This window comes from Schistocerca gregaria, chromosome 8 (assembly GCF_023897955.1).
Source record: "Schistocerca gregaria isolate iqSchGreg1 chromosome 8, iqSchGreg1.2, whole genome shotgun sequence".
Taxonomy (NCBI): Eukaryota; Metazoa; Arthropoda; class Insecta; order Orthoptera; family Acrididae; genus Schistocerca; species Schistocerca gregaria.
Window position 1 is genome coordinate 477,695,020 of NC_064927.1, and position 27,366 is coordinate 477,722,385.

Here is a 27,366-nt window from a genome sequence, read left to right on the forward strand (position 1 = left end):
CGACACACGATGTTCCGCACCTTGTATATGAGACGCGAAATATACCTGATATAGACAGCCTTGCCAGAGATATAACTCAGAACAAGAGAGTTAGCTTTTCTGTTGGGTACACTGCTAGACAGTTGACAATAGATTCTGAACCATTTGTATTGTTTCCTTTGTGAGTACATCCATGTCATTGTTGTGAAAGTCGTATGTGGAGAAGTCATTGAGTTTTCTTTCCTTCAAGATGCCGAGACCTAGTCTGAAGGTATTTAGAAAGCGTGTACATCGGCGCAAGAAAGTAAAGTGTACTAAAAATTCGTCTGCTTCATCTTCATCAGTATCTCATGCCCGAGTAGCGACTAACCTCAACACTGGTAGTGATACATTGAGTAATGCTGCTGCCACTACACCGGAAAGTGCATCAAGAAGAAAACTAGCTGGAATTGAAGAAGAATACAAGAAACTAAATGCTGGGACTAAAAAATATGAAGTAATTAAGGTCTCTTTATTATCAGACGGTTTGGAGAACAACGTGTGCTGCAAACAATGTGGAAAATGTGATGTTTCATTGAAAACGAACTTACATGTAGGACTTGCTTGTGAATTAAAGTTAATGTACAGGTATTGCAAACACAGTGTTACTTTCTTCAATTCCTTGTATGTTACTGCAGATACAGGTAAACTATACGATATAAACATTAGACTGGTTTATGGATTACGGTGTATAGGAAAGGGCAGGGCTGCAGGTGCCATGTTATGTGGTGTGATGAACCTCTCTCCTCCACCTTCAAAATGTAACAAACACATAATTGCAATAGGCTCTGCTGTAGAAGATGTGGCACAGGAAAACATGAAACATGCTGTTGAGGAAGCAGTTGTTGAAAATAATAATAGCATAGACTTGTCCATAGTTTTTGATGGAAGCTGGCAGAAGAGAGGCCACACATCTCTGAATGGTGTAGTAACAGCTACAAGTGTGGACACTGGTAAGGTAGTTGATGTGGCAATACGTTCCAAGCATTGTAGATGCAAGGAGAAAATGAAAAATAAAAATGTAGAGGAGTGCATGGCAAATTATTATGGGTCAAGTGGTGGTATGGAAGTTCCTGGTGTAAGAAGTATTTATCAACGCTCAGTAAAATGGTACAACGTTAGATACATAAATTATATTGGAGATGGTGACTTCAAAGGGTTTCGAAGAAATTGAGGAACGGAGACCCTACGGTAACGATGTGAAAATTTCCAAACTGGAGTGTGTTGGCCATGTTCAGAAAAGGATGGGATCAAGACTTCGACGACTCAAGGCTAGCATGAAAGGCACGAAATTGAGCGATGGAAAAACTATAGATGGGAAAAATAGACTGATAGATGCTACAATAAATCATATTCAGAAGTTCTATGGTCTAGCAATATGGCAGAATACAGCAGATGCAGAATTAATGAGAAGAGCAACCTGGGCTCTGTTTTTTCATACAGCTTCAAACAGTGAGAATCCCCAACATGAGATATGTCCAAAAGGAGACGATAGTTGGTGCAAGTACAACAGAGGCAAGGTAACTAAGAAACAATACAATCACCCTCATCACCTACCACCTGCCATAATGGATGAAATAAAACCAATATTCCGAGACCTCACAGATATTAATCTACTAAAGAAATGTCTTCATGGCCGGACTCAAAATCCAAATGAGTGTGTGAACCATGTGATACGGAATAGACTACCTAAAACTGTGTTTGTGGGTATAAACACACTTCACTTTGGCGTTTATGATGCTGTTTCATCATTCAATCAGGGTAATATAACAAAGTGCAAAGTTCTGCAGAAGTTGGGGCTCTGTGTAGGACTACGAACTGCCGCAGCTATGCTTTGTTTGGACAAGGAACGGCTCAGGTCTTCAGATAATGCCACAAAAGTATATTCAAATATGACTAGACAGCATAGCAGAGCCATCAAGAGGAAGCTGTTGGACGATTCTGATGATACAAGCTATGGAGCAGGTTTGTACTGAAGTAAAAGCTTTGAAGCTAATTTCCCGTAATTTTAGTTTTTTTTGTGTGTAAGGTACATTTTCTCAGGGCCTATTTATAGTAGAAAGATGAAATTTTCTGTGGTTGTTCCTTAAGACCTTCTAATATATCTGAATTAAAATATATGTGGAATTATTTTGTATTAATGGATCTAAATTTTAAAATATTTGTTAAAATGTATAACTTTTTTAACATTTACAAAAAATAAAATATCTGAAAAAGTATACATTATTTTTTCAAAATTAATAATTCGGCATAAAATCAGAACATATCTCTGAGTTATGTGAAAAATCAAGAGTATCGTCCCAATAACAAATGAGAAAATGTTCCTGAATTTTAGCTCAATTTAACATTGTAAGCATAGGGCGTTCCGTATACCGTTAATGAACTGGAAACTTCCTCTAGGGATACTGTAGATAGCGCTCTACGACATCCCTTTCAATTCCGAAGTTTCCTGTATATAAATGGAAGCTACTGCACTGATACGGATATTCATTGGTATACTTAAGTCGGCTGCATTTAAGAGTTAAATGAATTAAAAATGAAGCTATCCGCGACAAGAAGGCTGCAGTGAACTCCGCGAAGCTTTGCGAAACATCGTCATGTTTCAGTAGTTCATTCGTTATCTTTCTCAAACAAGTGAACTTGTCAACTACAGGCCACCGACAAATAAGTCCGAAAAATTTTGTTAAGCGGTATGAATATTGCTATGCGCCATTTTGGTAACGGTATTGTTCGAGCATTGATACGGAAGTTCCCTGTCGTAGTTATAGCTGCCGGGGGTGATACAGTCTTCTCGTGTCACAAGGTGGAAATACATGCAATCATGTATCAGACGCTTTGTGAGGGAATAAGAAACAAACGTCATCTGTGATATCGTATTACTGACGTTAGGAGAGCTAGGTCGCCCTAACAGTGCATCATATCAGGCGTCAAGAATCACCGTAAATAGTTACACATATAACAAAGTTGTTGTTAAATTGCGTAAGTGTTCCCAAAAAAGTGCCAACGTTTGAAGCACATTTGAAAAGCAGTTGGGTCAGGCACAATACCCGGAGTAGGTGGTTAGATAAATCCAAAAATTAATGGTGGTGAGACCTTTGGGGTCAACATAAGAGTTTATAGGAAGGGAGACCCCAAGGAATGGGTGGCAGGGTGCTTCTAGCATCAGACAAGAATCTCAATTCGACTGAGGCAGGAATTACGTCTTTATGAGAAAAGGCGACGGCACGAATAGCAAGATCACGAATAGGATAAATGTTTTTTTGGGATCCTCTCACCAAGAATTAGTTGCACAAGGAAAGTAAAATTCCACAACTGATTCAGGATTTTTCAAATTCATAGTAGCGAACAAGTGGAAATATCCCGCAAAACAGTTGTAAAAGCTTTCTATGTAAGTTATTTACCACAAATATTTTGGTACTCCACTTAACGCCCTCATTTGTTGGGAATCTCCTTAGGAATTTTCACATAACGACTGTGACCAGTGTGATGTAGCTGTAGTCACGATAGACGCCAATAATGTAAGTGTTGGAAAAGTAAGTAGAAAGTCTGCTCTTCAGTACTCCTGATTAGAAAGAAATAATATAATTTTCCAGACAAGAGTTACAATCATTCGATTCATGCAGACAGCATGTACAGTAACTATGACTCAGCGTCAAACGCGTAATCGACCAAGCTCAGGAAATAAATGTACCAGGCTGGATTCTCGGTTGAGATCTACCTTACTGTACGAATACTATGAATTAGCTTGATAAGCCATTATTCCTGCTACAAAATACACTCCTGGAAATGGAAAAAAGAGCACATTGACACCGGTGTGTCAGACCCACCATACTTGCTCCGGACACTGCGAGAGGGCTGTACAAGCAATGATCACAGGCACGGCACAGCGGACACACCAGGAACCGCGGTGTTGGCCGTCCAATGGCGCTAGCTGCGCAGCATTTGTGCACCGCCGCCGTCAGTGTCAGCCAGTTTGCCGTGGCATACGGAGCTCCATCGCAGTCTTTAACACTGGTAGCATGCCGCGACAGCGTGGACGTGAACCGTATGTGCAGTTGACAGACTTTGAGCGAGGGCGTATAGTGGGCATGCGGGAGGCCGGGTGGACGTACCGCCGAATTGCTCAACACGTGGGGCGTGAGGTCTCCACAGTACATCGATGTTGTCGCCAGTGGTCGGCGGAAGGCGCACGTGCCCGTCGACCTGGGACCGGACCGCAGCGACGCACGGATGCACGCCAAGACCGTAGGATCCTACGCAGTGCCGTAGGAGAGCGCACCGCCACTTCCCAGCAAATTAGGGACACTGTTGCTCCTGGGGTATCGGCGAGGACCATTCGCAACCGTCTCCATGAAGCTGGGCTACGGTCCCGTTAGGCCGTCTTCCGCTCACGCCCCAACATCGTGGAACCCGCCTCCAGTGGTGTCGCGACAGGCGTGAATGGAGGGACGAATGGAGACATGTCGTCTTCAGCGAGGAGAGTCCCTTCTGCCTTGGCGCCAATGATGGTCGTATGCGTATTTGGCGCCGTGCAGGTGAGCGCCACAATCAGGACTGCATACGACCGAGGCACACAGGACCAACACCCGGCATCATGGTGTGGGGAGCGATTTCCTACACTGGCCGTACACCTCTGGTGATCGTCGAGGGGACACTGAATAGTGCATGGTACATCCAAACCGTCATCGAACCCATCGCTCTACCATTCCTAGACCGGCAAGGGAACTTGCTGTTCCAACAGGACAATGCACGTCCGCATGTATCCCGTGCCACCCAATGTGCTCTAGAAGGTGTAAGTCAACTACCCTGGCCAGCACGATCTCCGGATCTGTCCCCCATTGACCATGTTTGGAACTGGATGAAGCGTCGTCTCACGCGGTCTGCACGTCCAACACGAACGCTGGCCCAACTGAGGCGCCAGGTGGAAATGGCATGGCAAGCCGTTCCACAGAACTACATCCAGCATCTCTACGATCGTCTCCATGGGAGAATAGCAGCCTGCATTGCTGCGAAAGGTGGATATACACTGTACTAGTGCCGACATTGTGCATGCTCTGTTGCCTGTGTCTATGTGCCTGTGGTTCTGTCAGTGTGATCATGTGATGTATCTGACCCCAGGAATGTGTCAATAAAGTTTCCCCTTCCTGGGACAATGAATTCACGGTGTTCTTATTTCAATTTCCAGGAGTGTAGTTGCAAATACTCTTCTCGGATTTGCCGCCGTATTGTATTGCGTAACTCGCACAATATTTCGTCGATGCAACTGCTCGACATCATCAGGTGGTGGTAGCTGCTGTTATGACTGCTGCAAGGTGCTACTGATGATGCTCACACGGCGGCGACGGAATTTATCATGCCTTGAGCAGGCAATACGCGTGCGCGGGAAGACGCTTGTAGTTGGAGGGAAGCGGCGCTCCTGTGTGCGGAGTTTGGTTGCCAGCGGAAGTGTTTAATCTTAGAAGAGTGTTCCTGCAGCCATTCTATGGCATTTCTGGCACTGGGGGTTGTCGCATTGTGCTGCTCGAATTGCCCAAGTCCGTCGGAATGCCCAACGGACATGAATGGATGCAGGTAGTCACGCTGAATGCTTACGTTAGTGTTACCTGTCAGAGTCGTATCCAGACGTATCAGGGGTCCCATATCACTCAATTGCACTCGCCCCGCACCATCACAGAGCGTCCGCCAGCTTGGACAGTCCCCTGCTGACATGCAGGATCCATGTATTCATGAGGTTGCCTCCGTACAGGTACACGTCCGTCCACTCCACACAATTTCAAACGAGACTCGTCCGACCACACAACAACAATCCAATGTCGTTGTTGATGGCCGGACGAGGAGAAAAGCTTTGTGTCGTGCAGGTACACGGGTACAAGAGCTGGCTTTCGGCGCCGAAAGCACATCTCGACGATGTTTCGTTGAATGGTTCGCACGCTAATACTTTTTGATGCCCGAGCACTGAAATCAGCATCAATTTGCGGAAGGATTTCACTTCTCTCATGCTGAACGATTCTCTTCAGTCGTCGTTGGTCCCGTTCTTGCAGAACCTTTTTCCCGTCCGTAGCGATGTCGGAGTTTTGATGTTTTACTGGTACACTCGTGAAATTGTCGTGCGGGAAAAACCCCGCTTCATCGCTACCTCTGATATGCTGCGTCCCATCGCTTGTGCGCCTACTCTAACACCATGTTCAAACTCACTTCAAGCTTGATCACCTGCCATTGTTGACCTATCTAACAACTGCGCCAGACACTTGTTGTCTTAGCCGGCCGCGGTGGTCTCGTGGTTCTAGGCGCGCAGTCCGGAATCGTGCGACTGCTACGGTCGCAGGTTCGAATCCTGCCTCTGGCATGGATGTGTGTGATGTCCTTAGGTTGGTTAGGTTTAAGTAGTTCTAAGTTCTAGGGGACTGATGACCACAGCAGTTGAGTCCCATAGTGCTCAGAGCCATTTGAACCAGTCTACCAAATATTCAACATGCCGACCGCAGCGCCGTATTCTGCCTCCTTACATATCTTCGCATTTGAATACGCATGTCTATACCAGTTTCTTCGGTGCTTCAGTGTAGGTATTACTATAAAAGAGAAAGGTCTCCACCAACGACTGTGAAGTCTCCTGGGGACTATAGCTGAACCTGGGCCAAATTATGCCAGTGCACATGTTTAGCTACCTAGGAGATTGGCTGACACAAAATGTTTCGGAATATGGGACAATAATAACTATCGATTAAAAAGATGTGGAATAGTAGCGGCACAGGCAGAAAAGAAGTTAACTTCTCGTAGCCGTGGTTCTCATTCACGTATAATTTTTTAAATCAGACTACGATTTGTGACTGGTGTAAAGAATGGCAGCTAACTCTAAATATAGATAAATGTGAATTAATGCAGATGAATAGGAAAAAGAATCCTGTAATGTTTGAATACTCCATTAGTAGTGTAGCGCTTGGCACAGTCACGTCGGTTAAATATTTGGGCGTATCACTGCAGAGCGATATGAAGTGGGACAAGCATGTAATGGCAGTTGTGGGGAAGGCTGATAGTCGTCTTCGGTTCATTGGTAGAATTTTGGGAAGATGTGGTTGATCTGTAAAGGAGAACGCTTATAAAACACTAATACGACCTATTCTTGTTTACTGCTCGAGCGTTTGGGATCCCTATCAGTTCGGATTGAGGGAGGACATAGAAGCAATTCAGAGGCGGGCTGCTAGTTTGTCACTGGTAGGTTCGATCACCACGCGATTGTTACGGAAATGCTTCGGGAACTCGGGTGGGAGTCTCTAGAGGAAAGAAGGCGTTAATTTCGTGAATCGCTATTAAGGAAATTTACAGAACCAGCATTTGAGGCTGACTTCAGTACAATTTTACTGCCGCCAACTTTCATTTCGCGAAAGACCACAAAGATAAGATAAGAGATATTAGGGCTCGTACAGAGGTATATAGGCAGTCATTTTTCCCTCGTTCTGTTTGGGAATGGAACAGGGAGAGAGGATTCTAGTTGTGGTACGAAGTACCCTCCGCCACGCACCGTATGGTGGATTGCGGAGTATGTATGTAGATGTAGATGTAGATGTAGTGTCGCCGTTGACTTAAAGCAGTGTCGGTCCAACTTCAATCTCCTCATATCCAGTGGGATGTCTTTCAACAACTACTTTAATATAAAAGTTAGGTTACTGCACATATTTTTGACTTTTTTATAGACCCGTCAATTAAATGTCTCATACCACATATTGACAGACCTAGGTCATTGTTTATCCACTCCATTCAACCAGCATGGATATTCAACCGACCAGTACACAATACTGCGAAGGTTGATTTGCCCATGTTATGTATCACTTTTAATTTTCGTGTTCTGCGTTCGGAGAACTGTCACCGGTTCTGAAAGTCATTGCTAAGAGAGTAATGATGAAGCAAAACGTGGACAGTGTGAAAGGTGCTGTAATGTAGTGTTCGCAGAAAACTCCTTTGGCTGATCCTACTAACACTACAGAGCGTTACCTTGGTTATAATGTCATCTGCGTTTCCTTCGATGTTCCTGTTCGCTTTCGTTGGCGTATTGTGTTTCTTACAATGGCACTGTCTCAGATCCTGAGCGTTAGACAAGATCAGTGTATCTTTAATAAAACAGCCGCACTGCTACCCTACATGTTTGGCGACATCTGCCATAAACGAAGTCTATATCCACTTTTCCGACTGATGTATAGACTGTAAAAGTCTGAACAGTTTCAGTAGCAAGTCGTTTTATCGCTACACGAACCATACCTGATTTATATGTTTGCTTACATTTAATACAGTGGGACACAGCTGATGGGGAAGTATTTCGTGGTGCTGTTACATTGTTACTATTTAATCAAGTTCCACTCATGTTATTTGGTTGCAGTCCTCTTCGTAGGTCCTTCTTTAATTCCGCAGAAAAAAGTGTACAGATCCGTTCAAAAAGAAGGCGATGTCATAGATCAGCAGTCATGAACGTTAAACGTCACTTATATAAGTCGGAAAATTAGCAATTTTATGCACTACAACTGATTTGAAACTGAATTACCATATGTTACACATTATAGATAAAATATCGGTGCTATTATGTCCTGCATATCTAAGTTGAATCCTTAATTAAAAAGAAATATCTGCAACTTGACCTCATACGTTAAGGAGAAGAGAGCACACTAGCAAGATATCAGCCCCATCTGTCGAGGAAATTTGCGTCATAATCTTGACAGTACGGAGTTATGACCTTCTGAATAAACAGTATCTAAGCTTTCGCTGCCCCAATGCAGCCGCCAAGTGCCCGAGCGCAAAGTACTGTACGGTGGAGTGAGCAAGAGGTTCGTGAAGAAACATTCTGACATTGGTAACATGCTTTTGTCATTGTGTTGCGTGTTGAAGGTGAAGCTGGTGCCACAGACTTCTGTCTTTTGATCATTTCTATGTAGCGTTTCACAAACTCAGTGTAAAGGACGAAACTACTATTTGTGTATTAAACAAGTAGCGTAGTTCTGTTTGGCTATCGACATCTTTGTTGCACGTAATTTTCGTTGGACTTTAAGCTGGCACTGCTAAAAGGAAGTACTTCTGCAGAAGACGTGCCATTGTTCAACTTGATTCGCATGATTAAATTGTGAGTCGATATCCAAAAAAATTGTTCAAATGGCTCTTAGCCCTATGGGACTTAACTTCTGAGGTCATCAGTCCCCTAGAACTTAGAACTACTTAAACCTAACTAACCTAAGGACATCACACACATCCATGCCCGAGGCAGGATTCGAAACTGCGACCGTAATGGTCGCGCGTTTCCGGACTGAAGTGCCTAGAACCGTCGGCCACCGCGGCCGGCTTATGAGTCAAAATTCATTAACATCGCTGCATAACAACTTTTCTGGTTCTTCTACTCATTCGTTTCGATTTTGAGGCGTATGTGTGGATGCAGATTGTCAGTGGGAGTATGTTGTTAAAATAATATTGCACGTGAACTTCCTGGCGGACTAAAACTCTTTGCCGAGCCGAGTCGAACTCGGGATCTCTGCCTTTGGCGGAAAGCAAAGGTCTCAATTTCGAGTCTCGATGCGTCACACAGATGTCTGCCAGGGACATTTAAATCAGCGCATTCTCCACTGCAGATTGAAAATTTCATCTGGAATATTGCACGTGTATGTGCGTAAGTGTGTTTTATTACATACTCATATTAGTTACTATGGCTCACGTAAAATGAATTATTTTCTAACAATATTTCTAATACTTTGGGCAGATGTGTCCGTCTTTACACTCCTATTCCCTAGCTTTCTACGATTGCGAATAGGAGGGCTCTGGTTGTCACTCCGCTGTACAGTACTTGTCGCTCTGGCGTCAGGCGGCTGCGAAGGGAGGAGCGAGTGACAAACAAGTTCAAAAGCTGTACATTCAGAAGGTCATAACTGCGTACTATCAGAGCTGTGGCTAAACGTTTCACACGTGATCGACTGCAGGGGCTGGTATATTGATTGTGTGCTTGTTTTAGCCACATTTATGAGCTCTAGTTGGTGGTGTTTCTTTGTCGGATTTTGAAGAGACTACGAGAAATTCAGAATTGAAAGAGTAGACCGACAGAAGATTCCACATCATGAAATCTGTTCTCAGTACCGCGAATGGAACTTTTCAAATACTTAAATAGGAGGAGAAATAATCGAATAATGTACGCTCTTCGCTAGATTCCAAGAAATATGGAAAGACCTAGGCGACAGTGTAATGGGAAAATGATGGAGGACCATTCAGTAGTGACTGTCAAATGGCTGATGACAGGAGTGATGATAACCCACAATACCTTAAACGAGGTTCTGCGTATCAACGGTGGATGCACGACGGGTCCCTCTTTTATTCACACCAGAAAAAAATGCATTTTGGAAAGAACATTTCAAAATCGTTCACGGAAAATAAGCAGCATAATCGGAGGGACCTGCAGCATCGTTGTATGATCTGAAAGCAAACTCAGCATTACATCCTGGAGACAAAAACGCAGCCGGCCCGAGTGACCGAGCGGTTCTAGTAGCTACAGTCTGGAACCGCGCGACCGCTACGGTCACAGGTTCGAATCCTGCCTCGCGCATGGATGTGTATGATGTCCTTAGGTTAGTTAGGTTTAAGTAGTTCTAGGTTCTAGCGGACTGATGACCTCAGAAGTTAAGTCGCATAGAGCTCAGAGCGATTTGAACCGTTTTTTAACAAAAACGCAAGAAAACAAGTGCTTCAGCGGAATTGAAAATCCCTGGAAAAAAGAATAAATTGTTTTATAGATGCACGCCCTCTTTTTGTGGTTCAACAGGTGTCCTCACGACCTATTGTTATGAAAAAGGGGAAAAAAAGTCATCATTATTACGCACGGACAAAATGAGTCGACAGTGTATGTCCTTCTTATGACAGACGGTTGCGGGACTCGGCTGTTCGATACAGGATGTCAAATCAAACACCTTTCAGCCGTCTAGTTTCCAAACTTCTATTTGGTTACCAGTTCCGGCGACTTACTACTCCATCTTCGGTTGCTTATGATTGAAGAGATCGCTATAGCAAGCAGGAATCTACAAATGCCAGTATTTCTGGCTCCTGTTTTGACCAGAACCGAGGCAAAACCTTCATAGTCGTCGGTCCGGGAGCTGAATATGTTATAGTAAATCGCCGAAACTGGTAGCCAAATAAAATAAGTTGTATAATAAACGGCTCAAATGTTTGATTTGGCATCCTGCAATGAGTTGAATCAGAAGCGACAAAGTATCTGCTCACACAGTAGTCGTTTCGACTAAAAACCAGCGCGTATGAGGCATTTGAACAGTTAGATACACACTGTTTTCTTCAGATCTGGCAACGTATGACTTTTTCTTACGCAAAGAAAGCAGCTTGGAATACTATTTCACCAAACGAAAGTGTTATCTGTACCGTAAGTTACAGTTAGGCAGCAGTATAAACCCGTTTGTTTTCTGAGGGAATGAAACATTGCCACTCTAGCTGTTATAGACTACTGGCCATTAAAATTGCTACACCACGAAGATGACGTGCTACAGTCGCGAAATATAACCGACAGGAAAAAGATGCTGTGATATGCAAACGATTAGCTTTTCAGAGCATTCACACGAGGTCGGCGCCGGTGGTGACACCTAAAACGTGCTGACATGAGGAAAGTTTACAACCGATTTCTCATACACAAACAGCAGTTGACCGGCGTCGCCAGGTGAAACGTTGTTGTGATGCCTCGTGTAAGGAGGAAAAATGCGTAACATCTCGTTTCCGACTTTGATAAAGGTCGCATTGTAGCGTGTTGCGATTGCGGTTTATCGTATCGCGACATTGGTGCCTGCGTTGGTCGACATCCATGACTGTTAACAGAACAGGGAATCGATGGGTTCAGTAGGGTAATAGGGAACGCCATGCTGGATCCCAACGGCCTCGTATCACTAGCTGTCGAGATGACAGCCATCTTATCCGCATGTCTGTAATGGATCGTGAAGCCACGTCTCGATCCCTGAGTCAACAGATGGGGACGTTTGCAAGACAACAACCATCTGCACGAACAGTTCGATGACGTTTGCAGCAGCATGGACTATCAGTTCGGAGACCATGGCTGCGGTTACCATTGACGCTACATGACGAACAGGAGCGCCTGCAATAGTGTACTCAACGACAAACCTGGGTGCACGAATGGCAAAACGTCATTTTTTGGATGAATCCAGGTTCTGTTTACAACATCATGATGGTCTCACCCGTGTTTGGCGACATCGCGGTGAACGCACATTGGAAGCGTGTACTCGTCATCGCCATACTGGCGTATCACCCGGCGTGATGGTATGAAGTGTCTGCCATTGGTTACACGTCTCGGTCACCTCTTGTTCGCACTGACGGCACTTTGAACAGTGGACGTTACATAACAGATGTGTTACGACCCGTGGCTCTACGGTTTATTCGATCCCTCCGAAACCCTACATTTCAGCAGAATAATGCGCGACCACATGTTGCAGTTGATATACGGGCCTTTCTGGATACAGAAAATGTTCGACTGCTGCCCTGGCCAGCACATTCTCGAGAGCTCTCACCAATTGAAAACGTCTGGTCAAAGATGGCCGAGCAACTGGCTCGTCACAATACGCCAGTCACTACTGTTGATGAACTGTGGTATCGTGGTGAAGCTCCATGGGCAGGTGTACAAGTACACGCCGTCCAAGCTCTGTTTCACTCAATGCCCAGGCGTATGAAGGCCGCTATTACGGCTATTGTTCTGGGTAGTGATTTCTCAGGATGTATGCACCCAGATTGCGTGAAAATGTAATCACATGTCAGTTCTAGTATAATATGTTTGTCCAATGAACACCCGTTTATCATGTGTATTTCTTCTTGCAATTTTAATGGCCAGAACTGTATGAGCATTTCATCAGTAACAGCCGGACTGTGTCAGTGTCCCCCTTAACTGATTGCGAGTCCACGTGCGTCCTGCAGCGCAGTAGAGCTGTCTGGAGACGTTTACCACCGCGGGCCTGGCAGTGTTGAGCGAGGAGATCGTGAGCTTCTTCCCTAGAGGGAGGGTACGTCTTTGTTTTGTCCTGCGACGCCGTCAGCTGCGGCGGCGGCCAGAAGCCGCTAAAGGCAGCCATAGGCAGCTTCTGGAAGCGGCGACCCGCTCTTCTTGTTGGCACCGCCGGCCAGGTGGTGCAGCCACCCTGCCCTGCGGCTGGCCTTGAACTGGCTGCGCCAGGGCAGAGCCACCTATAAGTACACGGACGCGACCCCGGCGCCGGTAGTCAGTCCCTCAGCACCGACGACTAACCTATCTACTCCGACATGTTCAAGGTGAGTAGCAGCGCTTCGAGTCGCCCAGTGGAACGAAGGATTACGTGTATTCACTAAAAACGAAGCTTTTCTGGTTCATTGTCTTTATTAACTGATTTTTTTCCCAGTCGCTTTGCATTTCAAAACTCGATTGCTTATTATCCAGGCGCCCTGATGGGATGCATGAATCAGTCGACAACCGCAAAATTTGTGCTGTAACATACAACACTCGGGGTATACATTTCTGAGCCGCATGGACAAACAATCTCGCGCTAGCTCGCAGATGAAAACTGTGTGCCAGACCGAGATTCGAACTCGGGACCTTTAAGGAAAAGGTCCCGAGTTCGAGCACATAGTTCTAATCTGCCACCAAGTTTCAAACGAGCGCACACTCCACTTTAGAGCGAAAATTTCATTCTATAATCTCCCGCTAACTTACTGCAGCTGACCTTCAGTGTCATACCCCATTCTCCAGCCCCGTACTCGGTTGCGACTGAATTTTGGCATTCTTCTACATTACAGCAACATATTTCAACATCCGGTGGCAAGGAGACATTAAACGCCGTCCATTTAAATGACTATAATACGGCAAAAAGTTCTACCTACCCTTCCAGCTGCTGGCGAATACTCCTTTTTCTTTCCATTTCAGGGCGTTCTTCCCACCTCTCCTACCTCACCCCTGCAACACACACACATACATACACTTTCATCACTCAAAAAACATGATTCTGCACCCTCCTACTTATTTGCTTATTACCTCTTTACAAAGACTTTTTTTCCTGTAAAAATATCCCTCGCCTACTGCTCACACCTCATAAGTTACTGGAGTAACCATTTCTCAAAACATCTACATCCATACTCCTCAAGCCACCTGACGGTGTGTGGCGGAGGGTACCTTGAGTACCTCTATCGGGTCTCCCTTCTATTCCTTCGTGGAAAGAAAGACTGTCGGTAAGCCTCTTTGTGGACTCTAATGTCTCTGATTTTATCCTAATGGTCTATTTGCGAGATATACGTAGGAGGGAGCAATATACTGCTTGACTCCTCGGTGTAGGTATGTTCTCTAAACTTCAACGAAAGCCCGTACCGAGCTACTGAGCGTCTCTCTTGCAGAGTCGTCCACTGGAATTTATCTATCATCTCCGTAATGCTTTCGCCATTACTAAATGATCCTGTAACGATGCGCGCTGATCTCCCTTGGATACCTCTTCTATTAACCCTATCTGGTACGGATCCCACACAGGTGAGCAGTATTCAAGCAGAGGGCGAACAAGTGTAATGTAACTTACTTTCTTTGTTTTCCGATTGCATTTCCTAAGGATTCTTCCAATGAATCTCAGTCTGGCATCTACTTCACTGACGATTAATTTTCTGTGCTCATTCCATTTTAAATTACGCGTACTGCCTACTTTTAGATAATTTATGGAATTAAATGCTTCCAGTAGCTGACCTGCTATATTCTAGCTAAATGACAAAGGATCTTTTTCCTATGTATTCGCAGCACATTACACTTCTATACATTGAGATTCAATTGCCATTCCCTGCACCATGCGTCAATTCGTTGCAGAATCTACTGCTTTTCGGTACAAATTTCGATTGATACAACCTCACGATATACTACAGCATCATCCGGAAAAAGCCTCAGTGAACCTCCTATGTTATCCACAAGGTCATTAATGTATATTACGAATAGCAACGGTCCTATGACACTCCCCTGCGGCACACCTGATATCACTCTTACTTCGGAAGACTTGTGTCCATTGAGAGTGACATGCTGCGTTCTGATATCTACGATGTCTTCAATCCAATCACACAATTGGTCTGATAGTCCACATGCTCTTACTTTGTTCATTAAACGACAGTGGAGAACTGTTTCAAACGCCTTGCGGAAGTCAAGAAACACGGCATCTACTTGAGAACCCGTGTTTATGTCCCTCTGAGTCTAGTGGACGAATAGCGCGAGCTGGGTTTCACACGATCGTCTTTTCCGAAACCCATTCTCATTCCTACAGAGTAGGAAACGTCTGTTTTCAAATTTCTGTATTCTACTTAGTACCGCCGGCGGGGATGGCCGAGCTTTTCTAGGCGCTACAGTCTGGAACCGCTCGACCACTACGGTCGCAGGTTCGAATCCTGCTTCGGGCATGGGTGTGTGTGATGTCCTTAGGTTAGTTAGGTTTAAGTAGTTCTAAGTTCTAAGGGACTTATGACCTCAGAAGTTAAGTCCCATAGTGCTCAGAGCCATTTGATCCATTTACTTAGTACCCTCATTGCGTAATGGTGCGTCAAGTAAGAAATTTTCCTGCAAGGTCTGTTATTTTATGAGTAAAGACACACTATACTGCATTTTATTTTTAGTGGAGGTAAGTATTCTAACGCCTCTGCATCTGAGATTTGCGATTTCGTTTTTGCAGTGCGTAACTGGAGTCAAGAAAAACAAATGTTGATCGCCATCTGTTTAATACGACGTGCAGTGTCGACGTAAACAGTACGTTCGTTTGCCACTACCAACAAAATAGTTTATATAGCGCAGTTGCGTGTGCTGATCCGATAGAATGGTCGCCGGTCGCACATTACTCTAGTGCGATGTTCGTCTTACCGATACGTATTAACAGAAGCAGTAAAACACGGAGAACAACCCGTACGCCAGCAGTGACAGTCCTGGCCCTCACTGACTTCTACCACCGTGCAGCATCGCTCCTCGATCGCTACCAGAGTATTGGTTATTCTTCGTGTTTTTCTGTTTCTGTTAATACGTATCGATAAGACGAACATCGCGGTAGAGTAATGTGCGACCGCTCTATCGAATGGCCACGTAAAATTAGGCGGTAAAAATAATTTTCTTTTGTAAAGTGAAACAAATCCAAGGCTTCAGTTGACACTCGGCGTCACATGAACGACATGGTGAGCAGTACTCGTTTGGACGGACTCGACCTACACACTGCAAAATTGCAAATACTAGAAGGCAACCCCTGTTATATATACTACAGGGATTACCTTCTGTGTATTTTGGTGTAAACCATCCATATTACCTGGTGGCTCGTTGCATCGTAATGACGTGTTTGCGATTTATTCCGTTTGTTATCCCAGTTACCGTTGTGTGTCTTCAAAAATATTCAAATGTGTGTGAAATCTTATGGGACTGACCTGCTAAGGTCATCAGTCCCTAAGCTTATACCCTACTTAACATGAATTATCCTAAGGACACCCTTGCCCCAGGGAGGACTCGAACCTTCGCCTGGACCAGCTGTACAGTCCATGACTGCAGCGCCCTAGACCGCTCGGCTAATCCCGCGCGGCCTTTGTGTCTGCGGAAATGCCTTGACGACAGCCAAAAAGCCAGCGGTTTCTTCTGTTCTGATACGAGAGGGCACGGTTTCTTGTAGTCACCCATAAACAGGTACAGAAATATCGTGTTGAGTTTCAAATCACTGCAGAAACAGCTCAGCATGGCATCGCTGTGCAGCTGTTGTACTGCATTCAGCGAAGCCACACAAGAGGCGCATACTGAACAACGATTGATATCTAAACCTATCCGTACTGCTGTGTATTAGCGTCAACCGATAACCAACACTACTGGAAAACTATCCCGAGACAGAGCTGAAAAGTACTTAATCTAAGCTTGAAGGCGAAAAGTAAAGTTGACACTGCATTTGTCAACAACAACTACCGTGCGTGAATGGAACAAGTTTGAATTCAAAAAAGACAGACTGTATAGCTGCATGCAGTTCGTGTCACTGTGCCAACATATACAACAAATTAAAACTCGTTAACGTAACTGGTGAAGCGAAAACAGTAATGGTATTGTAAAAGCATTAAAATAGACGGGACACATTTCATTTACTGACTTCCCACGTTTAATAGTTGTGCCGATGCCTGCTATAGTAGTGTGACACTCTTACGTACTTCATTACACGCTATCTACTTTGATGTGAGGAACATAAGCATAATAGTTTTTATTGGAACGTAGTCTGATAATGCCAAAGGGATCGCAATGAGACGATTGCTTAGAAGAGAAATAGAATGATTATTTACAGAATAAAAGAAAACAGCCAAAGCAAGAAAGTGACTTACTTTTAAAAAGGTGTTGTCATGAAAAATACACCTGCGAATATGTTACGCCATCCAACCCACTTCATAGCTCATGGGAGATGGTATTTCACATGGATGTTAGCCAATCTCTGGCCTTTGACGTTAATAGAGCATAGTGACCCTGAAAACCCAAGGAAATTCTGGTCTTACGTAAAATCGTTAAGCGGGTCTCAGGCTTCCATCCAGTCACTCACTGATCAGTCTGGCCTGGCAACGGAAGACAGCAAAACGAAACCTGAAAATTTAAATTTAGCATTTGAGAAACCTTTCATGCAGGAGCATCGTACAAACATACCACCGTTTGAGTCTCGTACAGATTCCCGAATGGAGGACATAGTGATAGACATCCCTGGGGTTGTGAAGCAGCTGAATGGGTTGAAAATAAATAAATCGCCAGGTCCTGATGAGATTGCAATTCGGTTTTACAGAGAGTGCTCTACTGCATTGGCTCCTTACTTAGCTTGGATTAATCGCAAATCTCTTGCCCCACCTAAAGTCCAGAGCGACTGTATAAAAGGGCAGGTGACGCCTGTATATAAGTAGGGCAGAAGGACGGATCCTCAAAATTACAGACCAATATGCTTAACATCGGTTTGTTGCAGAATTCTCGAAAATATTGTCAGTTCGAATATAATGAATTTCGTTGAGACAGAGAAGTTGCTGTCCATGCATCAGCACGGCTTTAGAAAGCATCGCTCCTGTGAAACGCAACTCGCCCTTTTTTAATACAATATCTTGCGAACAATGGACGAAGGGTATCAGACAGATGCCATATTCCTAGACTTCCGGCAAGCGTTTGACTCGGTGTCCCACTACAGACTCCTAAGTAAACTATGAGCATATGTGATTGGTTCCCAAATATGCGAGTGGCTCGAAGAATTCTTAAGTAATAGAACCCTGTATTTTGTCTTCGATGGTGAGTGTTTATCGGAGGTGAGGGTATCATCTGGAGTGCGCCAGGGAAGTGTGGTGGTCCGCTGTTGTTTTCTATCTACATAAATGATCTTTTGGACAGGGTGGATAGCAATGTGCGGCTATTTTCTGATGATGCTGCGGTGTACGAGAAGGTGTCGTCGTTGAGTGACTGTAGGACGATACAAGATTACTTGGACAGGATTTGTGATTGGTGTAAAGAATGGCAACTAACTCTAAATATAGATAAACGTAAATTAATGTAGGTTAATAGGAAAAAGAATCCCGTAATGTTTGAATACTCCATTATTAGTGTAACGCTTAACATAGTCACGTCGATTAAATATTTGGGCGTATCATTGCTGAGCGATATGAAGTGGGACAAGCATGTAATGGCAGTTGTGGGGAAGGCGGATAGTCGTCTTCGGTTCATTGGTAGAATTTTGGGAGGATGTGGTTCATCTGTAAAGGAGACCTCATATAAAACACTAATATGACCTATTCAAGAGTACTGATCGAGCGTTTGGGATCCCTATCAGGTTGGATTGAGGGAGGACATAGAAGCAATTCAGAGGCGGGCTGCTAGATTTGTTACTGGTGGGTTTGATCATCACGCGAGTGTTACGGAAATGCCTAGGAACTCGGGTGGGAGCCTACATCTACATCTACATTCATACTCCGCAAGCCACCCAACGGTGTGTGGCGGAGGGCACTTTACGTGCCACTGTCATTACCTCCCTTTTCTGTTCCAGTCGCGTATGGTTCGCGGGAAGAACGACTGTCTGAAAGCCTCCGTGCACGCTCGAATCTCTCTAATTTTACATTCGTGATCTCCACGGGAGGTATAAGTAGGGGAAGCAGTATATTCGATACCTCATCCAGAAACGCACCCTCTCGAAACCTGGCGAGCAGGCTACACCGCGAGGCAGAGCGCCTCTCTTGCAGAGTCTGCGACTTGAGTTTGCTAAACATCTCCGTAACGGTATCACTGTTACCAAATAACCCTGTGACGAAACGCGCCGCTCTTCTTTGGATCTTCTCTATCTCCTCCGTCAACCCGATCTGGTACGGATCCCAATCTGATGAGCAATACTCAAGTATAGGTCGAACGAGTGTTTTGTAAGCCACCTCCATTTTTGATGGACTACATTTTCTAAGGACTCTCCCAATGAATCTCAGCCTGGTACCCGCCTTACCAATTATTAATTTTATATGATCATTCCATTTCAAATCGTTCCGCCTGCATACTCCCACATATTTAACAGAAGTAACTGTTACCAGTGTTTGTTCCGCTATCATGTAACCATACAATAAAGGATCCTTCTTTCTATGTATTCGCTATACATTACATTTGTCTATGTTAAGAACCGTTGCCACTCCCTACACCAAGTGCCTATCCGCTGCAGATCTTCCTGCATTTCGCTACAATTTTCTAATGCTGCAACTTCTCTGTATACTACAGCATCATCCGCGAAAAGCCGGATGGAACTTCCGACACTATCTACTAGATCATTTATATATATTGTGAAAAGCAATGGTCCCATGACACTCCCCTGTGGCACGACTGAGGTTACTTTAGCGTCTGTAGACGTCTCTCCATTGACAACAACATGCTGTGTTCCGTTTACTAAAAACTCTTCAATCCAGCCACACAGCTGGTCTGATATTCCGTAGGCTCTTACTTTGTTTATCAGGCTACAGTGCGGAAATGTATCGAACGCCTTCCGGAAGTCTAGGAAAATAGCATCTACCTGGGAGCCTGTAGCTAATAATTTTTGGGTCTCATGAACAAATAAAGCGAGTTGGGTCTCACACGATCGCTGTTTCCGGAATCCATGTTAATTCCTACAGAGTAGCTTAGTAGATTCTGGGTTTCCAAAAACGACATGATACTCGAGCAAAAAACATGTTCTAAAATTCTACAACAGATCAACGTCAGAGATATAGGTCTATAGTTTTGCGCATCCGCTCGCTGACCCTTTTTGAAGACTGGGACTACCTGTGCTCTTTTCCAATAATTTGGAACCTTCCAGTACACGGCTGATAGAAGGGGGGCAAGTTCTTTCGCGTACTCTGTGTAGAATCGAATTGGTAGAGTCTCTGGAGGAAAGGAGGAGTTCTTTCCGTGAATCGCTACTGAGGAAATGTAGAGAACCAGCATTTGAGGCTGACTGCAGTACAATTTTACTGTCGCCAACTTATATTTCGCGGAAAGACCACAAAGATAAGATAAGAGAGATTAGTGATCGTACAGAGGCATATACGCAGTCATTTTTCCCTCGTTCTGTTTGGGAGTGGAACAGGGAGAGAAGATGGTACTTGTGATACGAGGTACCCTCCGCCACGCACCGTATGGTGGATTGCGGAGTATGTTTGTAGATGTAGATGTAGATGGTTATGATTAAACTTTCGCTCCATGAGCCAGTGTAAACAGAAAATGATTTACCGTATGGGTGTCCAACTTCTTGGAGATGATGGTCAGACTGTACGCTGCAGGTATTGCGTTTTTCGTAGTGTTAGTGATGACTTACGGTTAAGCACGGGTGCTGGTAAGGCGACATGGCGCTGAAACGCAATCATCAGTATGCGTTAAAGTTGCAGGCAGTCAACATGGGCCCGAACAAGGTGAGCAGATTTTATACGTAATGTTTCTTTATCAAAACAATAGTTCTGCTTTGCGCAAATATCAACGCATTAAATTAATACGGAGAGACCATCGTTCCTCACTGTGGATGTACATGATTCGGAATTTCGAATTAACTTACGATTAGGGAATTGCGCTTTGGAGAGGTCGACGGTCAGCTGCGCCACAAATTGAAGAAGTTTGAGTTACCATGGCTGAGAGTGCGATACTGAAGCAGTGCACGGCCTGTGTCTCGACAGCTGAACATTTCCACGAGTACTGCGAATGATTGTGAAATTACGTCTCTCGTGCGGATCCACGCTGTCGTGGATGCAGATACTCGTCACACTGAGAAATGTTTGCAACCTGGAACGTAAACATGGTATACAAGTAACAAATGTTACCCTCTCATATGGAAGCTAAAATGTCTTTCCCTCGACGGGTTATTCGTTATTTCTCCTCTACATGTCCTTAAAAATGCTTCCACGTAGTTCCGTTGTATTATGATTACTTGTTTTGCATAGGACCCTCTCAAGTAGTGGAAGTTTAATCATAACCACCCGGCAAGACGGTGGATTCGCTTTCATGAGAACTGCATTTTGTCTACAACATATCACTATTGTTAAACTTTAATCGTCTTTCCTTCATCGTTTGGGATACAAAGACACGGGTAAATGTAGACAACCTTGTAGGTGGAAAACCACAGCCATGAGTATTCCTCTCGGGTATTAATAACCGCTTCAGCTGTATTTTGGACCTTTATTACTGTACCACTCCCGGTTTCGTGGCTTTAAAGCCACTTCTTCAGGTGACATATGATTAAAACATTAGAGTGGAAGGGCTCCCTATCTTTTTTCCCAACATTCGTTGTCCGACAAATACAAAACACGGATAAAAGACGGTATGTCATGGATTAAAAACTGCCAAAATTCAGCTGAAGCCATTGCTAATTCCCAAGACGGGTAAATGTATTTGCACACAACATAACTATTCCTATCTTGTTCTCAGGGTCCTTGCGTGAGATACACAATGGGTTCAACAAAAGGTTGCACCGTCTTCCTTTGAATATCCGTTGCTCAAATGGGTTTTTCCCATTTTTCAGCATAAACGTTGAGCGTCTGTAATATTTTCCTCTTTCTTGTAGGGAGCTGTTTCCATCTTGCCAACGTGTATCAAAACTCCTTCGATATTACCTATGAGACCTCCTAACACTGGCGTAGCATAGTAGAGAACATCACATCAGCAACTTGTACGCTGTTTCCCCAGAACTCCTATAACATGTCGAGTCTTCCCTTCGATTTTCATGATTTAGCAGCAGCGAAAAAGTTACTGTACGTTACTTACATTTTAATAAAAAAATACCTTTTCAGTTAGTTTTTGACTATTCCTGCCATCTTTTGCAAAGAATAAGTTGAAGAATTTCATGATGACACAGTCTGATTTAACAAAGTCCAGTTTTAACGAACCAATTTCGACACTATTGATTGCTAAGCGCCGTTCCCCTACAACGTTTTCGGTATCATATACAGAAAGCTGTAGTCCATCGCAACGGGTCAAGTGAGTGGAAAATCGAAACGAAAGAAAGCTGGATGTGATACGGCGAAAACTACATAACATAGCACTCGAATGCATTGCAATATGACTCGCGGTACGATATGTGCAGTCTCACAGCCGAATGAACAACCACTAGCTACACAAGATATACTGGAAGTTCATTTTTCTTCAGCAGATGCATGATACGATAACTGTTAGTGCCAAGAATATGAATGTGTAAAAGAGGAAGTCATTCAATCACATTCTTACAAATAGAGACATTCAGTTATATCTGTGAACTGATCACACCTGACAGGTCAGAAATGAATCTTCTGTTTTTCACAGATTTTTAAAGTTTTGCAACGTATTACACTCCTTAAAAACCACTTATAAACAGCCCTAAATTATTTCAGCTGTCAACGGTGGATCTGGGTTTGATTCGCGGCGTGACAAAGTAAAGACTGACTGCCTACCTCTTAGCTCCGCCCGAACAAGTTTAAGAATAGCTCGAGGCTTTTAATTCAGATTAGGGAACAAAACATCAGAATCGTTCACGCAATTCTGGTGTGTCATGCTATATTAATAATTTTTAGTTACCTCTACGACGCCGTACTAAGACACGTGACATGTAGATTGTAGGCAGCACAAGAAGAAAATATCCAAAATAAAAAAAATCCTAATTATCTAAAATTGTTCTGACTGGCACATTCGGATTTCGCTTCTAACTTAAGTCAGAAGATATATTACAAACCGTTCAGTATTTTAGAGCCGCATCCTTCGATTTATGCAACATATATGTCTAATACAGCACCGTTACAAGTTTCATAAACTCGTATAGTCCTATGTATTCGATTACGCTTATGAACGATGAAGACACACTTGTCAATTTCTGGATGCAATAAAACTCTCAAAAAAAGAGGTAGGGGCGAGACAGATGATTTTTTTGTCTGGTTCCATGTTAATGAATATAAATATACATATGTAACTTCCAGAAAACTACCTGAAGATGGACCCGAAAAGATTCGAAAACCGGTTTATGGAATAACAAATAACTGTTCAAAAGAGAGACTGGTTGCAGTTTTATGAATTAACATACAATTAATAAACAGGGGTTCTAAAATATGTTTAATGGATAAGCTTGATCTGCTTTTAATATGGAGGGCGAAGTAGCCCTGTCGGAGGTTCGAGTCCTCCCTCGTGCACGAGTGTGTGTGTTTTACCTTAGGATAATTCAGGTTAAGAAGTGTGTAAGCTTAGGGACTGATGACCTCAGCAATTAAGTCCCATAACATTTGACACATTTGAACATTCTTTTTCAACAAATGTGATTATAGAACATCTGACGTGGTTCAATAGACAGTCATCTCCAAAAACATTATTGTTTAGGAAAAGATACGATAACTGTGCTTTAATTGGAATGTACAGTGTGGAATTTGGTTGTTGGAATGTGGATAATTATTCGTTATTGTTGTTTCCCACATACTTCTTAAGATATCTGATAAAGAGCCACTGACGATGGCACGGAGTTGGACAGATTTGCTCAGTTAAAGCAGTTGATATAAAGGATTTTTTTAATTACTTTTTTGTCCCGAAACATAATGGCTCTCTCTATTGCAACAAACAAAATTTTAAGTATTATCATACTTATGGGCAATTTTCTGGTCTTAGTTTTTCCACTTAATCATTTTTCAGGATGTAAGTTCAGTAATACATGATCTAAACTCCATTTTCTTTCTCACACATATTCTTTTAACTGCAATATTCATGTCCTCTCCTTTCTTTTGAGTTTCATTTGTGACATTATTCGGCACACTCATTATTCTGTTCTGCTTATTATTTTGTCACTATTGTTATTATAATAATTATAATTATTATTATTACCATTCCTATTGCAAACACCATTCTCGTCATTTGGTTTTCAGTTACTTCCTTCATTTCTTTACTCTTCAAAATTAAAAGTAGTTCTAAAGACTATCTCCATCTGCAATACATTTTAAAATGCATATATACATTCTCTTCCTTCCACTCATGTCCTGAGTTATAGACAGCGCCTCCACTTCAGTTGTGGCCTTTAAAGTACAGAATTACTCTCACTGAATTTCTGGTGGAATCGCTCCCATTGTAGTGTGGATATGTAAACTTCACCTTCACAACAGATATTTATACAACTACATAAAAGCCAATTTACCGAATTTCCCCTGATACTGCTCCCACTCTATTCATTAGTTACGTGCTCTATCCACCTCCCACACAGAATCCTGGACTTCAGCTTTTACTACTCCAAATCTACTGCTTAGTTACAAATTTCGTCTACCTCCCATAAACATTTCCTGTATTTCTGCTAGTACTGATTCCACTCTATTGCTTAGTTAAAAACTCAATTTTTTTCTCACTCATTTTCTGGTTTTATGCTTGTACTACTCCTACCCTGTTGTTTGGTTACAAATTCCATCTACTTCCCATACACAGTTCCTGTATTTCTGCTAGTACTGCTTCCACTCTATTGCTTAGTTCCAAACTCCATTTTCTTCTCCCTCACTTTCTGGATTTGTGCTTGTACTATTCGCACCCTGTTGCTTAGTTACAAACTCCACCTGCCTCCCACACACATGTTACCTACTTGTCTACTGGTCTTCTGCCGTACTGATCCCACTCGCGTGCCACGCGCTGCCCCAGCTCGCTGCCCTCGCGCTGCTGGTGGTCGCCGCCGCCTCGGCGGTGCCGGTCACGGTGGAGGAGCACTCGTCGCAGATGGACCCGGGCACGGGCGCGGCCGTGACGTCGACGGTGACGCAGCAGCGCTCCGGCGGCAACTTCGCGTACACGGTGCACGAGTCGCGGCAGATCCCGGGCCCGCTGGTGCCGGCGCCCGTCCTGCCCGCCGTGCAGGCGCCCGTTCTGCCGGTGCCGCTGCAGCTGCCCGGGCTGCAGTACGCGCTGCCGCAGGCCATCGTGCCCGGAGCCGCCGCCCCCGCCGTCATCGCCGCCCCGTACGGACACCTGCCCGTCCAGAAGGTGTAGCCCGCTGACCCACGAAGACGTCCACCTGCTGCTGTCAACTATCACTGCCTGCGTCTAAATTTAGTCTTGTACCCCAAACTTTTATGGCCTCAATAAATACATTCCTAGCACAACTACATCGAATCACTCACTCGTTCATTTCAGATGCTAGCAGATTAATTATTTCATTACTTCGCCGCTAAATATACTGGGGCAAACCATAATGGAAGAGCCGGCCGTTGTGGACGAGCGGTTTTTGTCACTGGAACCGCGCGACCGCTACGGTTGCAGGTTCGAATCCTGCCTCAGGCATGCATGAGTTAGGTTAGTCAGCTTTAAGTAGTTCTAAGTTCTAGGGGACTGCCCGCATCTCGTGGTCGTGCGGTAGCGTTCTCGCTTCCCACGTCCGGGTTCCTGGGTTCGATTCCCGGCAGGGTCAGGGATTTTCTCTGCCTCGTGATGGCTGGGTGTTGTGTGCTGTCCTTAGGTCGGTTAGGTTTAAGTAGTTCTAAGTTCTAGGGGACTGATGACCATAGATGTTAAGTCCCATAGTGCTCAGAGCCATCTAGGGGACTGATGATCTCCGATGTTAAGTCCCATACTGCTCAGAGCCCTTTGAACCACGTTCTAGAGGGCTGATGACCTTAGATATTAAGTCCCATAGTGCTCAGAGCCATTTTATCCGTACTTTAAGTCAGGACAAAGGAGAAAACAAAGGTTGAAAATTTCACTCTTATGTACTTGACCACTAGTTTAGGATCCAAAACCCTCTTAACGTTATCCAGACAGTCCAAATAGTATTTCCCAAAATGTAATAACCATATCTCGCACGATAACAAACATGATGTTACGACAGATGGCCACTTGTTACGACTTCTGCACCTCTTGTTACGGCTTCTGCAGTACTTGTTAGTAGCAGACACAGTGGCTGCGCCAAAAACTGAGACGGCGTGGAGTTTTACAATTATTTATTGAACTTTCTTTACAATTTCTCCCTTGTCGTCGATGCCCAGCCCTGCGGATCCCTCCGCCTGGCTGCTGTTGTGTAGATTCTCCGACAATGCGCGCAACGCGCTCCACTAGTGCTCCGCTGAAGTCAGGATGCCCTGTGGCTGAGATGAACTCGTCGCCGCTCGGAAGCGCAGTATGGCACCCCCACGGAGCCGCGTCGCCGTGAGGTCAGCTGCCGCCGCCTGCTGCACCGGCGGCTGGGAAGCCGTCAGTCGCAATGTCCGCTAGCTCCTGTCATGGACGGACCACGCGCCTTGAGACCGGGTTGTCGTGGAGTCCGGGCGTCAGTCCCCGGCGGCGCCTGTGACCGAGACCGCGCTGCGGCCGGTCGTGCTGGAAGTTCTCGCTGTAGTTAGTCAGCCACGGTGCCGACCGGACTCGCGCCGACCCCCAGAGCTGAAGTTGACATCTGGCGGTGAACGGACGACTCCGGCGAGCTCGGACAGACTTCCGGAATCGTCACCTACGAAGATTGAACATTCGGACACGGATCACATCCGTGCTCAGATCCTAACTGCTTCCTAATGGCTTGTGTCCGTTGTTGCCTGCGCTCCACTATTTATTTCCGGCAGGAGGACGTTTTTTACCGTCGGTGGCAGCTTTTTGTTATTATTCCCGCAGTATATTGCAGCGTAACTTAGCGTGCTGGCCTCACTTCCCTTACTCAGCGCCCGCATCTCGTGGTCGTGCGGTAGCGTTGCCCCCGCGGGGTCAGGGATTTTCTCTGTCTCGTGATGGCTGGGTGTTGTGTGATGTCCTTAGGTTACTTAGGTTTAAGTAGTTCTAAGTTCTAGGGGACTGATGACCATAGATGTTAAGTCACATAGTGCTCAGAGCCATTTGAAACATTTGAACCTTACTCAGGACTCTCCAGGCTTCGCTCGGCGCTCAGTCTGTGTGCGTCC

General features: G+C 44.5%; 1 protein-coding gene across 2 annotated transcripts in view; it reads left to right on the forward strand.

Annotated features, from left to right (window-relative positions):
- LOC126284316 (uncharacterized) overlaps window positions 1–25,587 on the forward strand; it is a 57,573-nt gene extending 31,986 nt beyond the window's left edge. Inside the window, exons 1-2 of one of the 2 annotated variants that reach the window (XM_049983151.1) lie at window positions 13,256–13,311; window positions 25,127–25,587. In XM_049983151.1, the coding sequence (XP_049839108.1) occupies window positions 13,303–13,311; window positions 25,127–25,471 (354 nt within the window). In that variant the 5' untranslated portion in view covers window positions 13,256–13,302 and the 3' untranslated portion in view covers window positions 25,472–25,587. Of the gene's footprint in view, window positions 1–13,255; window positions 13,312–25,126 lie in introns of those variants that run through there. The other variant, XM_049983152.1, reaches the window with a different exon arrangement.
- The last annotated feature ends 1,779 nt before the right edge of the window (window positions 25,588–27,366 follow it).